The sequence below is a fragment of the Phodopus roborovskii genome, unplaced genomic scaffold, assembly GCF_943737965.1.
Source record: "Phodopus roborovskii unplaced genomic scaffold, PHOROB, whole genome shotgun sequence".
Classification (NCBI taxonomy): domain Eukaryota; kingdom Metazoa; phylum Chordata; class Mammalia; order Rodentia; family Cricetidae; genus Phodopus; species Phodopus roborovskii.
Window position 1 is genome coordinate 134,057 of NW_026125577.1, and position 18,778 is coordinate 152,834.

The following is an 18,778-nucleotide window of genomic DNA, read 5'->3' on the forward strand; positions in this document are numbered from 1 at the left end:
GAGGCCATGTTGGTATCTGAAGGTTATGCTGTATCCAGGGGCCATACTGATGTGAGTGTCCTACACTGCCACCTGAGGCCATGTTGATGTCCATGGTCCAAGCTGCCTCTGAGGGCTTTGTCTGGGTCTATGGTCCTGCTGCAACCAGGAGCTATGTTTGTGGTCAGTGCTATCACCAGAAATAGTGTGGAGGCCCATGATCTGTGCTCCTGCTGACTGTGAAGCGCACGGAGGCTACTTTTGCTATATTAATGACTACAGATGCACAGTTGAGAGGGAGGGGCATGGAAGGCTTCTATAACAGCCCTACCCCAACCCAAAATCCCTCCCTGAAAAAAGTAATAGCATAGACAGGAAGCCATCAAAGAACTCTTGGGAAGTGTGATGGGGATGCTGAAGTGCAGGGGAACAGGAGGGGACGGACTCAGTTCTATTTAAGGCAGGCCACTGGGAGTTTGACCATGCTCCAGTGAATTTATGTACAGCACAAATTGGACTTTTTTTTTTTTTTTGGAGGGAGAGGTCACAAGGGACCTGGTGGCTGACAAGGAAGGACTGGGAACTGAATTTAACTGAGTTACATGAAGTGAGATTACCAGATAATCAATAAAAAAAATGTTATATTTCAGAAAAGAGTTAAGAAGCCTTTAGTTAAAAGTTGCACAAAAGAGCTTTGCGGACACATCCCCCATGAAGGGATACTCCTTTAACCTAGAGACAGAAGAGAAGTCCTAGTCCCTACTCCAAATGACTTGACAGATTTAGATGACCCCTCCTGGAGGGCATCACCCTACATGTGGAGAGGGGGGAATGGGAGGGGAGGGTGGTTGGGGTGCATGTGAGGGTGGGAGAGAGGGAAAGAGGTAGGGAGGGAGAGGAACTGAGATCGATATGTAAAATAAAAATAAAAAAATTAATATAAATTTTTTTTAAAATTGTTTTTATTTCATGTACATTGATATTGTGCCAGCAAATATGTCAGCATGAGGGTGTCAGGTCCCCTGGAACTGGAGTTACAGACAGTTGTGAACTGTCATGTGGGTGCTGGGAATTGAACTTGGGTCCTCTGGAAAAGGAGTCAGTATTCTTAACCATTGAGCTATTGCTCCAGCCCAAATTATGTTTTTTTAAAATGCATTATTTCACAACTAATGTTTAATTTTATTTATTTATTATTATTGTGTGTGTATTATGGGGGGCATGCTTGGAATCACTTCTGTTGTTTTACCTTCATGTGTGTTCTGGGGATTGAACTCAGGTCAGGCTTGTGCATTTGTCCAGTAGTGTCCCACTGAGCCATTTGCCTATGGTGTGTGTACGTGTACCCTCCCACGTGTACACACAAAATAAATGTAATTTTTTTTTATTGCTATGACTCTAAAAAGTAGTGGTGTAGCTGGGTATGGTAATACCCACATGTGGTAATAGCATTTTTTAACACACCCCAATCCACAACACACACACCAGAGAGAGAGAGAGAGAGAGAGAGAGAGAATGAGTGAGAGAGAGAGAGAGAGAGAGAGAGAGAGAGAGAGAGAGAGAGAGAGAGAACTTGCTTACTCATCAATGTTTAAGACTAATGAAGTAATTCCAGTCAGTTTGGTCATATGTTTTTAAAACTCAAATACTGTTCTTAATTTTAACATCAAGCAATGAGAAACCAAGACAACTTCAAAATAAGAAAAAGGCCTCACACAATGGCATGGACAGTAGTTTGTTTTTTCTCTTCTAGTTTCATTGATGTGAAATCAAGCTTTGCTTTTAGTCAGAATTTAATTAGCCAGCTGTTTGTCTTTAGCTTTTATGGGAGCAGTCAGTTAAAACTTTGGAAGAAAATTTGTCATTTCATTCTGATTGGACTTTACCATATAGTCACATTTACATCTTGAAATGACCAAGATTTTTTAAACACAGTAGGGAAAGCATGTTCTCTTTAGATATGGATACTCTGTGTGTTTTAACATATGTACACACACAACACACACACACACACACACACACACACACACGAAGTAGAAGATCTGGGCTTAAGATATGATAGAACATAGTCTAAAACCTTTTCAATTCTTTAGAGATAAATTAGCCAGAAAGGGTTATTAAAGATTCAAGAGAACACTATTGTGTTTTTGTTTTTGTTTTTCTTTACTCTTTTGGCTTTTTGAGGGGCCCACCATCCAGCTCCCAAATATATCACACAGGGAGGCTTATTCTTAGGTATGAATTCCCAGCCTTCGCTAGGCTTGCTTCTTGTCAGCTTTTCTTAATGTAAATTAACCCGTTTATCTTATGTCTTTGGGCTTTTCCTTTTCTATTCCTATATACCTCTTTCCTTTTTATTCCTTGTCTTGCTTCTCCTTCTATTTATACTCTGCCTGCCAGCCCCACCTATCCTTGCTTCTGCCTCGCTATTGGCCATTCAGCTCTTTATTAGATCATCAGGTGTTTTAGACAGGCAAAGAATCACAGCTTCACAGAGTTAAACAAATGAAACTTAAACAAAAGTAACACACCTGAAAATAATATTCTACCACAGACCTCACAGGGCTCTCTGGAAGTTCACCCCAGGGTTAAGTATCCTTATGCAGACATATAGAAATTCATACAGAATTGGTAATAACAGCAAATAAAACTTTTATACAATGTGTTAGCATTTATTGAAGATACAGTCAACCATCAGGATAGAAGCCAATCAGTTTTTCTGGGTAGTTTAAAATTCAAGAGGTAGCATCTTTGATTAAATAAAGTGATTGGATCTTACCAAAGGTATTGCTGTCACATTGTTTAAAATTCCTATTCATGTCTATCATTGATTCTTAAGTATTTTCTTTAAAAATAGGGGATGTGGGTGGAGGCGACCTATTACTAGGTTGAGAGATGGCTCATCAGTTAAAAGAGCATTGTTGCTCTTTCAGAGGGCCTGGTTTGTGTTTCTAGCACACAGGGTAGCTCACAATGATCTGTAAACTCTAGTTTCAGGGACTCTAATGACCACTTCTGGCCACCACAGGCACCAGGCACATATGTGGTACACATAGGCAAAAGCAGTGATACACATTACAAAAAAGTGTTTCTTAGAAAAAATTGTTTTTATTACTTTTAATTATGTGTATGTATGTCTGTGCACATGAGTGCAGGTACCCATAGAGGCCAAAGGTTTTGAATCTCTTAGAGATGGAGTTACAGGTGGTTGTGTGCTGCCCAAGTTCCCAGCACCTGCAGGGAACTGAACTTGGATCTTCTTGAAAAGCAGTGTGAACTCTTAACTATCTCTTTAGCCTCTAATGAAGTATTTTCATTTAAGAAGCTTAATTACATTTAAAGAAATATTGTTTATGTGTCAGTAAATGTAAGTATAAAATATAGTATTTTCCAAAACTACATTTAAAGGAAAACCCACATCTAGTTTAAATACATTTTAAAATTTGTTTTACCATTGGTCATAAGACACACACACACACACACACACACACACACACACACACACACACACACACAATCAGCCTTGAATGGCTTTAGGGAACTGTTGTGAGATTTGTCAGGGTAACCTGTTTTGTAGCACAGTTTGGATCTTTTGGGTCCCAATTTTGAATGTGATGGAGTACTGTCTTGTAGGCAAAATATAATGCTACTTTTGTGTATCTTAGCCACATTTTTCTTGGATGACTAAAGATCAGTTAGTGTAAATCTAGCATTTGGGAATATGCTTTATTTTTAACCATGTTTTCAGTCAGAGGACTTGAATTTTTTTTTTTTTTTTGAGGAAATAAAACAATTTGTTGGTTTCTTGTATAAAGGAATTTTGCAAAACTAATTTGAGAGAATAGATAATAAAGGTTAGTGTTCAAAAACTTAGAAATACACTTGGCATTGTGCTTCATTTTCTGTAAGTAAAGTAATTCTCTGTTTGACTTATTTACCTAATAGGTTTTACTCAGCTTTTAGCAACTACCAGTAAATGAAATTATCAAATTTGAATTCCAAAAAACTAATACAAAAAAATACCAGATTTCACCAGCATTTGACTGTATAAAACTACAGTTACCCAATTGTTGTTTTTAGTCATTGTGTTTCACTGGTGTAACTATATATAATGAATTTGATTCTGCATAATAAATGTCTGTCTTAGTTTAAATGGATGTTGCATATGGAATATTTTCTGTTTGAAAGCATGCTCCTGGAATCAACCAACTTTCTAGCGTTATTTCCACACAAGCATTTGATTCTTTTACCTCCACAAAACAGGGGCTTTAGGTATTTCCTAAATGCTAGAACTTGGAATAAAAAGAAAGGAGAAAATGAATCTATATAGATGAACAAGGCCTTGCCTGGTTGGAGCATCATTTTCCAATTAGATTAATAGAAGAACATACAATTACAACTTGTTATTAGAGCTCAGTTATCAAACTGTGGTACCTGGGTTGGTGCACAGTAGAATATAAAGCTAATAATGTAAGCAATTATTGTGTTTGACTCACTCCTGTATAGCTAACCCTTAACAAACTGGATGTATAATATTTAAGATGTAGCTCAGTTGTTGTGATTGCCTGCATAGCATGCATGAAGCTTGTGGGTTTGATCCCCAGCAAAACACACACACACACACACACACACACACGCACACGCACACACACACGCACCTGTAACCCACAACTCATAAAGTGCAAGCAGGAAGATCTTTACACATAGTGAGTTTGAGACCACGATAAGTAAGTGAACTGTGTTACTGGGCATAGCTTGAGCATAAGAGACCTCAAAGTTCACCCTCACAGTAATCCATCTTCTCATAGCATAGCAGACTAAATCACAAGTGTCAAAGAGTTCATTTGGGTGTGTGGGTGGGGAGAGAGAGAGAGAGAGAGAGGGGGGGGGGGGGAGTGAGTATGTGCACAGAGGTCAGAGGACATTTGGAGAGTAAATTCTTACTTTCCACACAGGGTCTCTATTCCTTCTGCTACACAGAGAACTCCAGGCTAGCTACCAGGTTCTTGGTAATTCCACTGTCTCAGACTCCATCTGGCTATAGAAGTGCTATGATTAATTACAAATGTGTAATTTGTGTGTAGATTGACTCTGGTCACCGGGTTTGTGTTTTTATCCTTGGAGCCATCTCCTTGACTGCATTTTGAAGTCAGGTGACTTTGTATTCACAAATATCTATTAAATGTGTGCTGTGTGTGTTCTGTAGAGTACTAGATGCTGGGTATTCACTGGTGAACCTGATGAGATGTCCTCTTGGGTCTTATCATTGGGTAAGGAAGGTAGAATTAAACAAGGGACAGAGACCCATCAAAAGTCAAATCTACCCAAGTAAAATGTTGAAAGAAAGTTCTAGCTGATTCTGAGCAGACTTCCCACATAAACTGAATGTTTTATTACCGCCTTACCCTCTCCCTCTTACTCCCATTTCTGCATCTTAATACAAACCATAGTGTATGCAAAAATAGTGAAATTACAGTTAGGTAACTGGATCTCCAAAAGATATTAATAGCATGTATAGTGTATGAATCTGGGAACAAAGGTTGAGAAGCCCTGATTTTTTTTGGACAACATTCAATCTATTTGTAGGCTACCCCCATTTTAATTACTTCACTTTTTCTTTATAGGTTCAGGGGCAAGTTCATCCTACTCTTGAATCTAATGATGATGCTCTTCAGTATGTTGAAGAATTAATTTTGCAATTATTAAATATGCTATGCCAAGCTCAGCCACGAAGTGCTTCAGATGTGGAGGTATGACAAATGACAACTTTTATTTTTTTTATTTTTTTTTTTTTTTATTTTTTTTTCCGGAGCTGAGGACCAAACCCAGGGCCTTGCACTTGCTAGGCAAGCGCTCTACCACTGAGCTAAATCCCCAACCCCGACAAATGACAACTTTTGTCCTGTATTGACAGTATGTATTTCTAGTCTGTATGTTTGTTGTAATGGCAGTAAAGGAGAAAAGTGTTTGATCTCTTTAACTTTGTACTGGGTATGTGGGTATGTGATAGCTTATATGTGTCTTACCAGTGTAACTTTCAGATGTGACCTTTCAGTTTAAACCAACAACTTCTTGTTGCTACTAGAATTTCTTTCTTTCTTTTTTCTTTTTGAGACAGACCCTCTCTGCATATCTGCATAGTCCTGGCTGTCTAAGAGCTTGCTATATAAACCAGAATAGCCTTGAATGGAGATTTCTATTCATATTTTTAAGAGTAGAACATGCACAAAGGTTTCATTCCAAAAACATTTCCTTTAAATTTCAGAAAGTTAAAGGATTGATAATAAAATATCTGAGGGAGAATAGTAGAAAAGATTGGAATCAGAGAAAGATGAACCTAACAACTTCACTGGTAACAGTTACAAAGCAAATGTGGACATGTGGTGACAGTGATAGACTATAGCTAAAGGTTCCCAAAGTATGGCACTTAAAGAATTAAAATGCCAAACACTAGCATTATGCAAACCTTTAATACCAGCACTTGGGAGGTAAAGGCAAGAGGGTCGGTTTTCAGATCAATTTTGACTGTATGGAGTTAAAAGCCAGCCTGAGCTATGTGAAAATGTGCACAGAGGCCAGAGGACAACATTTGGGGCAGTAAATTCTTACTTTCCGCACAGGGTCTCTATTTTTCCTGCTGCATGGAGGATTCCAGGCTAGCAAAACAAGAGAGTCCAGGAGAGGGTTCTATTTATTCTTATCCTTAACTTCTACTAAAGTCACAGGACTTAGATAGGTGTGAAAGACTGCTGTTTCAAAAAAGCAGCTAATGGAGTCTGGCTTGGAGTTACAAGGTAAGTCATGAGGGAGGTCTGGATGTCAGTTGAGGCAGTTAAGCATGTCAGAACATTGAGGGTCAGCAATATAGCTTATTGACTAGGCAGGATACATGAAGCATCAGGTTTCATCTCTAGGGTCAGCCCAAGCCCCACCCCCACCATCACGGCCACCCCACCCAAAAAGAAAGGGAAAACAAAATATCAAATAACAGCTTTGGAATGTAGAAAAAGTTGTGCACAGGGTGATTCTCATTTCTTAACTCATTTACAGTAGGCTCTTTGTGGTGGTTTTGGTTTGTTGTTTTTGAGGGAGGATCACATGTAGTTCTGTTTAGCCTTGAACTCAACTTGCTGTATGATCAAGAATGACTCTTAATCTTTCTGCCTCCACCTCCCATTTACTGGGATTTCAGGAGTCCCCTACCAGGCCTGGCTGGTTTTTTCCCATTTCCATTTAGTTGTAAAGTCAGGTTTTTTTTTTTTTTTTTTTTAATTCACAATTCCTCTTATTTATGTTGTTTCACAGGGATCTTAAAGTAGCACCACTTTGCCTGACTTTATCATATCAACAATTTCAGTTGGACTTTCATTTTGTTCCTTGCTATGTTTTTCCAGGGTTTGGCAGAATCCAGGCTTATGTCTAGTAAGGGCTTACAAATCTCACCTTGCTTGTCATTCTGACCTTTGTACATTCTAGGAATTTGCTTATCTGCTGACATTGCAAATACAAATCATATTTTTCCATTTACAGAACTATACTTGCCTCATTTCATCTTTAATATACAAAGTAGGACAAAAAAGGCATATGAAATTCTAATGTGTAGACTTTGGGGCTGAAGATAGTTTTTTGCAAGAATATGTAAGAATATGACAGCAACAAGAATGCCAGTCACTTATGTAATAAGCTTTATCATTTCTTTTTCAAACATTTATTTTTATTATATTTAATTATATGTATGTGTACATATCAGTGTGTAGATATGTGCAAAATGCCTACAGAGGCCAAAGGAGTTGGATCCCTGTCTTAGTTAGGGTTTCTACTGCTGTGATCACCAAAAAAGCAAGTTGGGAAGGATAGGGTTTATTTGGCTTGCATTTCTGCACTGTAGTCATGGAAGGGAGCCAGGACAGGAATGCAAACAGAACAGAAACCTGGAGGCAGGAGCTGATATAAAGGCCATGGAGGACTGCTGCTTACTGACTTGCTCAGCCTGCTTTCTCATAGCACCTAGGACCACCAGCCCATGGATGGCACCACCCATAATGAGCTGGGCCCTCCCCCATCAATCACTAATTAAAAAAATGCCCTACAGGCTCCCTCCTTTCTGACTCTAGTTTGTGTCCAGTTGACATAAAACTATCCAGCACAATCTCACTTGGTCTGGGATTACAGGCAATTGTGTGCTATGTGATGACAGACTCAAGTCTCCTGGAAGAGGATTGCTTGCTCATAACCACTGAAATTTTATAATTTCAAAGTGCTAGTTTGTAAGTTTCTATATCCTTATATCCTTACAATAATCCTATATGGCATCTTTTTATTTGCTTATGTACTTGAAAATTGAGCATCAGAAAGTAATAGACATACACGAAGATTTAAGGCAAAAAAAAAAAAAAAAATCAATTATCTGGGACTGAAGAGAATGCTCTCTGGGCTGTAAGATCACTTACTGCATTGATCATCCAAAAAGAAGTAGAAAAGACTAGTATGCTTCATAAAACAAGGGCAAGGTTTATTAGGGAAACCCTATTTCAGTTAAGTTACTGTATAAGGGTATAATATAAACTATTGAAAATGTATCATTTAACTAGTTATGTCTTTGTGTGTGTGTAGACTGCCACATTGTGAAGGGAACAGATTTCAGGACTTTCTCTCCCACCTTGTGGGTTCTGGGGATCAAGCTCAGGGCATCTGTTTTGGATGTTCCTTTGTTATCCTTCCCTTTTCCACTTTTCCCCATCCCTCCCATCCTCTTGCTCTGCCACCATTTTGGACCTTTGTATCACCTTTATCAAAGGCAAACAGGGTTCCAACTAAGCATTTGAACAGATTTTCTACTTTTATTTTTCAACTATAAGAATTCTTTGACTTCTGATTAAACTACACTTATAATGAAAACATGCAGTTTTAATGACTGGCACCCGAACAGCCTTGAAGATAGAATGAAGAGAGGGATAGATAACTTCAGGTAAACCTGCCCCTAGGATGTCTTAAACGCATTGTATACCTTTCTCACACTTAACTCTAGAGTATCCATGGCAATGTATTTACTGGTAAAATTTTCATTCAGGATTGTATTCGGGCAATGTTAAGTTTCATCTAGTTTAACATACTACTAGTTGAATACTGAGTTTTGTAATACTGACCTCTACTGGCTCTAATTGGGTTGTACTTCAAGTGGGTATTAAACCCTTAAAAGGGAGCACTTTTTGCTAATAGTAAATTACCTTAAAGAAGGGGATTTAGTCATTTCACTTTCAATCATATTTTAACCATATAGCTTCTAGATGTTAGATTTGAAATAGTTTCCTAGAAAATGGATCTGTGCTTTGCTGTTACCATTGAAGACTACTGAATGTTATGGCTTGTAGACAGTTTTGAAAGTAAATACTCTCATGTGATGGTTTAAAAAAAAAATCTAAGGTTTTAATTGAAAATGCTTCTTGAGCTTATAATTGGAATTAAGTATTTATTAAACCGACTGTGATGGTGCATGCCTTTAATCCCAGCACTTGGAGGCAGAGGCAGGTGTTTTCTGAGAGTTGAAGAGTTCCAGGACAACTAGAGATACATAAGAACCCTGTCTCACAACCCTCCAAAAAATAGTTTTTGGAGTTATATTTGCTAAGTATGTGTGGGTCTCCTTCCTTGAAACTGAGAGTGGTGTTTAAAGTGACTTACCAGTCTTGCCATCAGTGTTAGTGAAGGTGGATTTCAGGGAGTGATTTCCCCAGGCAATAAAGTATGTCCAGTCCCTTAGTTGCCTAATTAAGAAACTAATACATTGGCAACCACAGGATTTTTAAAATTATGTTTACAGTGTAAATTATGTGAAAATCTCAACTTTGTATATTTTTATTTAAAAATAAATTTTTAAGTGATGAACTCTGTTTCATTTATTTGTTGTTTAATTGTTATTTTCCTATTTTCTAAGGAACGTGTTCAAAAAAGTTTCCCTCATCCAATTGATAAGTGGGCAATAGCTGATGCCCAATCAGCTATTGAAAAGAGGAAGAGAAGAAACCCTTTATCTCTGCCAGCAGAAAGAATTCATCATTTACTAAGGGTAAGCTGAACTTTTGCCATCTTGCCTTTGAAAGGCAAAATAGCTGACAGTAAAATCCTTTTAAGTTTTCCAGAAATTCATGTTGTGGGAAGGGGTACTATGATAATGAGTATAGATTGGCCAACGTGGTTTGATGCAATTTCACACCAGTAGTAATAAACAAATTGAAGAGATTCTGAAAAGTTATTTTGTGGATTTTGTTTACCCCAGGGGTTGCTAGAAAATAGCATTTGTAAAATTTCTGTTTTAGTTGTCAGACCTAAGTGTTCCATAAAGCTTTTAAAATCAGGAACTGCAGTAGATTTCTGTGTTGGTGTGGAACAAAAAATTCCATGAAGATTACTTACATGAGCTGGTCCTACTTAAGTTTAAGTCAACCACTTTAATCTCCCCAGAACTAATAAAAAAGTATGAAGAATCCTAATAATGGTAGTTTTGTTTCTTACTATGACACATTAACACATACACAAATACCTTATTACAATATTTAAAGCTAAGTAAAAGTTTCTTTGGTGTGTATGTGTGTTTTGTTTTTGTTTGTTTGTTTTTATCCCCCTTTGAGATGGTCTTACTTTATTTCCCAGCTTGGTCTTGGCCTGAAATTTGTGATCTTCCACTGCCTCCCAAGTGCTGGGATTAAAAGATATGCATTATTTTCTCCTCTCATTTAGAATTCATCTTCCTTTAGGAACTTTTAGTCCCACAGAACATGCACTTTATTAAGTCTAATATTAGGACTAGTTAATATGCTTAGTAGCAAAGCCAAGAATGTACCATAATGCTTCTTGGGGAGCCTAGGTTTCTTGGGAAAGTATTGAGTTATAAGACTAATAGCTATTCTTGGATGCCAGTATTATAGACACTATTGTTTGGCAAGAAAAAGATTTTGTGTAGTTTCTTCCATGTATTACTACTTGGTAACAGACCATTTGCTCCTGACTCTAAACTTTCCTGCTTAGATTAGTATCATCACCTACTTAGTAATGTGTGCTGCTCAAGTAGTGTACATGACTAGGGACATTTCCTTCCTTCCTTTCTTCCTTCCTTCCTTCCTTCCCTCCCTTCCTCCCTCCCTCCTTCCTTCCTTTCAAGGTTTATTTATGTTATATATGAGTGCTCTGTCTGCATGTCCATCTTTATGTCAGAAGAGGGCACCAGTCCCCATTATAGGTTGTTGTGAGTAACCATGTGGTTTCTTGGAATTGAACTGAGGACCTCTGGAAGAACAGCCAGTGGTGCTGAACCTCTGAACCCTTGCTTTTTTTTCAGGGGTGTGTGCGTGTGTGTGTGTGTGTGTGTATTCTACATATATAGGCATGATTGAACTATTAAGACCTAAATTATGAAATGTTGGTAATGACAAGCTTCAGTTAAAAAGTTGAATGTTTTTATTTTTTAATCAGTATATTTACTGTATATGATATTTAAACATGCCTTCATTTTAATTTTTCAGGAGGTTCTAGGTTATAAAATTGACCACCAGGTTTCTGTTTACATAGTAGCAGTATTAGAATATATTTCTGCAGATATTTTAAAGCTGGTGGGGAATTATGTAAGAAATATACGGCATTATGAAATTACAAAACAAGACATTAAAGTGGCAATGTGTGCTGATAAGGTAAGAACTTTTGTGTGTTTTATCCATAAATTTTACTTATGATTTATTAGATGCTAATATAATTCAGAAAGAACAGAAATGTGTTGGGGGAGGGTTTCTAGTAGTCTAATTCATGTATCCAGGTTATTACTGTATTGGGATAAGGTAAAGATATATGACACTTAAATATCTTCACAGGAAAGATGATATTTTCTAATGGCATTCTGTTGCACTTTCCTCACACTTAGCATTCTCATCACCGAATCTACGTAGATTTTAATACCTGTTCTTACAGAATAATCAGAGTGAAATAAATGTCCTGGTCTGAAGAATGACATGTGTTTTGATATTTTTAAATGGATAAATACTTGGTTTTATGTTTATAGTTTTTTGTTGTTGTTTGTTTTTGTAAACATGCAGAAAAACATGTTAAAAGGAGCTGGGATGTAGTTTAATTGATAGAGTGCTTGCCTGTGTTTGATTACTAATTTTGCATAAACTGCACATACTGTGCAAGCTTGTCATCTCAGCACTAGGATGTGGAGGCAGAAGGATCAGAAAATGATGCTAACCTTGCTACATAGTGAGCTTGTGGCTAGCTTCAGTTATATGAGACTATTTCTTTAAAGTTGAAAAATATTTAAAAAAATCCAACAAGGCTCCAAAATTGTTGAAAGATGACTTACATTGTAGCCTAAGGTAAAATATATTGTAGTGACACTTCAGAAGTCCACAAGAATGGGAAGGATGAGTTTCAAAGAGTGTTAATTATAAACTTTTTAAAATAAATTTGTTTTTTAACGTATATGACTCTTTTATCTGCATATATGTCTGTCACCATGCTCATACTTGGTCTCCATGGAGGCTAAAAGAGGGCATTAGAGAAACTGCAGTTAAAGAAGATTGTGAACCACCATGTGGGAGTTGGGGATGGAGCCCAGGTCCTCTAGAAGAGCATCAATTGCTTTTAATCACTGAGCCAGTTCTTCTCTCCAGGCCAATTCAAAGAATTTTTAGGGACAGTTTGTCCTCTGATTTACACACACACACACACACACACACACACACACACACACACACACATATTATGGCATGTGTTTTATATCTCTGACTATATAGGTATTGATGGATATGTTTCATCAAGATGTAGAAGATATAAATATCTTATCTTTAACTGATGAAGAGCCTTCCACCTCAGGAGAACAAACTTACTATGATTTGGTAAAAGCATTCATGGCAGAAATTCGACAGTACATAAGAGAATTAAATTTAATTATAAAAGTTTTTCGAGAACCCTTTGTCTCTAATTCCAAATTGTTTTCATCTTATGTAAGTATATTTTATTTATGCTGTTTTTGCACGTGTTGTTAAATTTCTCTTCAAAATTGAACTTACATAATTCATGACTTCTAATTTGACATTTTTTTTTAAGTTGTGGGACTTAAATTCATGATCACAAATAAACTTCAAGAGATTAAAAATCAGAAATCAAAAGATGAAATCTAAAATAGACTAATTATGTAAGTGAAAATGAATTCACATAATAATCCATTTATTTCAAGGAATAAAGCCTCTTGTTTAGGTGGAAGATATTTTTGATTCAATTGATTCATTTGAGTCATTTAACTGATACTTGTCAAAAGCAGTTGGACACTATATTTAGATGAGTAAGAAATAGTCCTTCTCTCTTAATTAGTCAGGGCAAAGCTGTAAACATAAAATACACTCAAGTGTGATGAATATCATAATAAAACTGGACCAGCAGTATTATTGGGAGTGTGAAGTTACTGGAATTTGGACAAGAGGCTAGTCTCAGGATAGTCCACCTAATCTCACTAACCAAGAGAATGCCTAAAGTATGGCAACAGGAGTGGGCTTAGGTATAACTGTCACTAAAGGAACAGTGCTGAGAGTGCAGCCCAGTGGCTGATATGTGTGTGAGACTATGGGTTCAGCTCCCAGCACCACAAAAATTAAATAAAGAATTAGAATCTAAAGTTTATAAATAAGCTAAGCACTATTTAAATCATTTCATTAAATTTACTTTTAAAAAAAGAGTAGAGACAAAACAAAAATCAACAACCAAAAGTTGTAGAGTGGTGTTCAGTATCATTAATCATCAGAAGTACAAATCAAAGCATAGTGAGATGTTTCCACACACTATTAGAAAGACTTTTTAAAAAGTATCAGATATTGAGAAGGATGTGGAGTGACAGCTTATGAGTTTGTAAAATTTCCATGTTACTTGTGAGATATAAATTAGTAATGTTTTAAAATTGGCTTTTTTGTAACATACTTCTACATTTTCTGATAATTCTATTAGTTTTTTGGTTAGAAGAAAGAAAAACAAGTCCATACAAAATAGCACATTTATTTACAGTAGCTCAAAACTGGAAATAACTCAATGCCTGTCAAAGGCGGACACAGGGAGACTGTGGTTTGCCCCTAGAATGGACAGCAATAAGGAATGAAGTACTTACACATACACCTGAATAGCTGAGTCTCAAGAACATGAGCAGACAGGCTGGACACACAGACATAGGTTTCTGGAAAAGATAATTGTCTAGTAACAGGAAGGAGAACACTCCTTCCTTGAGGATGGTGGGAGTTGATGCAGATAAGACATAAGAGAACTTTTTTAAACTATGTTTTGATTTTATTTTATATGTGATTGTTTTACTGTGCCAGCCAGAAGAGGGTATTAAGTTTCCTCGGACTAGAGTTATAGATGATTATAAGCTGCCTTGAGAGTGTTGAAAATCAATCCCTGGTTCTCCAAAAGAGTAGCCAGTGCTATAACTGCTGAGCCCCAGCCCCATAAGGAAGAAAAAAAAATTAAGACAAAAAAATGTGGATAGTAGCTGTGATGAGATTACAATGAGGACTAACTACATAAATCTCACCAATAAATACATTTAAAGTAGGGATATCTTACTGTATACAAACCATTTCCCAAAATTAACTTGACAGAAACAAAAATCACTGATAAAATAGTAATCAATAGATTTTTAACAGAACACTAGAAAATTATATGATCTCAGAGACCATAAACTAACCTGTATGATATGACCAGTTTATTAATGCTAGTGTAATAACATTTCATCTGTTTGCATGGAATGTTTAGAATAGGCAGATGAACAGATACAGAAAGAAGAATTGTGGCTGCAAGGACTGTAAACAAAACAGTAGAAAGTTACCTTTTTTAATGGGTTTGTCTTTTGTGGTGACATCTTTAGTCTGAGTATACTGAAGCCATTGAGTATATATTCTATAAATATAAATTATAGTGTACTTAAATGGTCCACATATAGGAAGATTACACTTACTTAAAATACACTTTTTAGTAAGATCTTATGCATTTATTTCTCCATATTTAACCCCATCATTGTTAAGATATAAGATACTTTCTTGCCTTACTTAGACAATCTAAGTCCCATCCACCTCAGCAACCTCACTTTCAGAAAACCAGTTCTTTTATAATATGTTAATTAAATCTCAATAGAAAAATTACACAGACATTACACAGAATACAAAAGATTATCACAGTTTGTTGAGTAGACTATTAAAGAAGTCCTTCATTTTCCCATTACATGTCTGGGTGAAATTATGTATCTGATACAGCTGTAGTTTTCTTCATGTACTTCAACCAAAATATTTTAACACAACAAATTTAATGCAGAGACAAGATCCTGTTGTTCTCTGGTAAACTGTGTGGAGGATTTGTAGAGTATGAAGATGTTCTATAACAAAATGATTGACAGAGATATGTATTTCTTAATTGTATATCATGGGCGAAAGGGTGAATTTTAAATTGTTTTTAAGTCATTAAAATTCCTCAATATATTAAACTTTGATTATAAAATGGTTTTATTTACTAAAAAAGATACCTTATTATACAACATGTGTGAATTAATATTTCCTTCCCTTTTCTCCACAGGATGTAGAAAACATATTTAGTCGTATAGTAGATATACATGAACTTAGTGTAAAGTTACTGGGCCATATAGAAGACACTGTAGAGATGACAGATGAAGGCAGTCCCCATCCATTAGTAGGAAGCTGTTTTGAAGACTTAGCAGAGGTAAGTATGTCATTATATACCTAAAGAAATCTATGTATAAGTCTACATTTACATTAAAAATGGGTCCATAGTTCCTATTTCCAGGTCAAGTCACAGGTAATTAATTTATAAATGCATTATTGCTCCTTTCTCATAGTCATTGTCAACATTTATTGTTATCAAGCACAGAAAAAGTTGTCATTCCCATAATCACAGAGTAGTGACACTATAGCAAATCCAAGTGTTACACTGTGACTCTTTCTCATAAAAATCAAGGGAAGCTAGTGAGTCAAAGTTTGGCTCTAGGATCTCACTACTCATTGTTTACTGCTGTTTATTACTTGTATGGCTCCAGGCAAGTTACTCATATTTACTTCTTTCTATGCATTTGTAAATAATAATAGCAATAACAGGACTCAAGATTTGTTGTGAAAATTAAGATAACCTCCCTTAAATATTTGGCTAATTTACATAGTAAACTAATTGTATGTGATACCCATATTAGTATTTAGAATTGAAGCAGTGAAGTGACTAGGAAACTCAAGTCCAAGGCCCAGATAGTAGAAATATCATGGGAAGTCTGGTAACTTTGAGTATTTCAAATGCTAAATGTGAGGTAATTTTAGTAAGTCATCACTGGTAGTCATTTTGAAGCATTCCATCTTTTATAATAATAGTGCTGAACTTATGGGAAAGACAGAGAGAGAGAAGAGGAGCTGGGGATGTAGCCCTGTTGGTAAAGTCTCAGGTGAAGACCTCTGATCAGTCCTCAGGGCCATGTAAACTGGATATGGTGGTACACACCTTGCAACCCTTTAATCTCAGCAATGGGAGGTGGATGCAGGAGTATCAGAAGGTCTGTGTTATTCTCAGCTATAGAGCAAGTTGGGTGCCAGGCTAAAGCAGTATGAGACTTATCAGATTATCTTCTGTTGCTGTGATGAAACACTATAACTGGGAAAAAAAACAAAAACAAAACCTACTTGAGGAGAAAAGGGTTTGTTTGGCTTACAGGTTACAACCTACCATCAAGGGAAGCTGGAGGAATCTGGAGGCAGAAACCAAAAGAAACTGGAGGACAGGTGCTTACTGGCCTGCTCAGCTTGCCTTCTTATATAAGCCAGGATCACATGACCAGGGATGGCTGGCACTACCCACAGTTCCACTTAAGTCATCAATCCAGGCCAATCAGTTGAGGGTATTTTTATGAATCTTGTGTCAAATAGACAAAAAAACTAACCAGCACAGAGATTGTTTCAGAAAACTAGAAAAAAAAAAATATGACAGGGACTGCCTAGTACAAAATGACAGAAAGGAACAGAATAAAATAAAGTTGTTCACTTGGTGCTGGTGGTGCACACCTTTAAATCCTAGAGCCTGGGAGGCAGAGACAGATAGATCTCTATGACTTCAAGGCCAGCCTGTTCTACAGAGTGAGTTCCAGGATAGCTAGAGCTACACAGAGAAACTTTGTCTTGAAAATAACAACAAAAAGAGTTGTCCTTATTTGTAGTCAATACTTAACGAATATAAGAAAACTATACTTATTTGAGTTAAATTGGCTGTAGTGGCTTAGAGGAAATAGCATCATTTCTGTGTTGTTACACCCATCAGAATATAAGACGTTAAAGGCAAAAGCTGCCATGTGTTAGAAGATAGTAAGAAAGTAGGGCTTCGAGATGGTTCCACCCATAAAACACTATGCAGGTTTGATAGCTGAGCTTGGTCCCTGGTTGAGGTCCAGCCCTAGAGTCCATCCCTACAACTATGGTAGAAAGAAAACTGACTCCTAAAAGTTCTCTGACCTGCACACACCTGTAAAACATACATATGCACGATGGCAATGGTGATGATGATAATAACTAAAAGTATATAAGACCTTTGCTAAGAAAAAAAGAGTAATAGATTCATACAGGATGTATAAGCAAACAGGAATATATACTGTGCTGTGTTTATGGATGGAAAAACTCAATATTACATTAATGTTAGTAGCCAGTGTACAGCAAGTTGATCTTTAATGTCTAAGAATGAGTGTGAAGCCTGTTGAAAGTTCTAGGGTAGTCTGTGCTATCTACCCAATGAGATCCTGTCTTGAATCTCTCATCCACCACCTCCCACCTACCTCCATACCAGAAAAAAGAGACAAAATCAATTTAAAGGAGCAGCAGACTGAGGAAACTCGCTCTATCACATATTTAAATTTATCAAATAGTAATATCAGAGTAGAGTGTTGCTACCAGTATAGACAGACAATCGAAACAGAATGTGATTAGAGTGTTGGCATGCAGCACAGATAGCATTAATCAGTAGAGACATAACAAATTAATAATTAAAAAATTAGGAGTTGAATGAAGATGTAAGGAAGAAGGATGGCTTGGAGCATTCCCTGCAACATTGCACCTTGTGGTGACCAGAGCTGTAGTCTGGAATGTTGTCAGACCTGTGTTCTATTAAATCTTAAGTAGTTTAAAAAACAACACTGAAGGTGATTAACACATAAAAATCATTTGTCCTATTGTTTCTTGCCTACTACATCCTTCCACTTGTCTCTTCTAGAATTGGCTTTATAGAAATGAACACTTTGTTAGAGGCTGAAGCTCTGTATGTGTGTGTTTCACATCTAGTAGAGGTCAGAGGACAGTTTCTATAAATCAGTCACATCCTTCCACTCTGTGGGTCCCAGAGATTTGAACTAAGGTCATCAGGCCTGTCAACAGGAGTGTTTACTCACTGAGCTATCTCTGTCCCTCCTGTTTTATAACTGGAATATAGTCCTCTTGCTAAAATCAACATACCTGCTCTTTATTTCCTCAGGAATTATCAGTACTCTTTTAGACATAATTAGGAGACTTTAACTTATTGATGATTGGTTATTAAATTCTGGAGGTTTTTTGTTTGCAGTTTAGATTGTTAGTTGTATGAAAACTGCAACAGAATTTTAGATGATACAAAATAGGAAAGTAAGCATTCAACACCAAACAAATATGTTTAGATTTATTTATTTTATGTATTTTGCCTGCATGCATATATATGCCACATTATGTTCTCCATGTCCCAGAAGCCAGAAAAAGGCATC

The 18,778-nt window shown here is 36.6% G+C and overlaps 1 protein-coding gene across 1 annotated transcript in view; it reads left to right on the forward strand.

Moving 5' to 3' along the window:
* The window catches only part of Sos1 (SOS Ras/Rac guanine nucleotide exchange factor 1), a 70,750-nt gene that overhangs the window by 10,187 nt on the left and 41,785 nt on the right, over positions 1-18,778 (forward strand). The window contains exons 2-6 of the mRNA XM_051177860.1: positions 5,604-5,729; positions 9,914-10,045; positions 11,499-11,663; positions 12,762-12,971; positions 15,580-15,723. Of these exons, the coding sequence (XP_051033817.1) occupies positions 5,604-5,729; positions 9,914-10,045; positions 11,499-11,663; positions 12,762-12,971; positions 15,580-15,723 (777 nt within the window). The remainder of the gene's footprint in view (positions 1-5,603; positions 5,730-9,913; positions 10,046-11,498; positions 11,664-12,761; positions 12,972-15,579; positions 15,724-18,778) is intronic.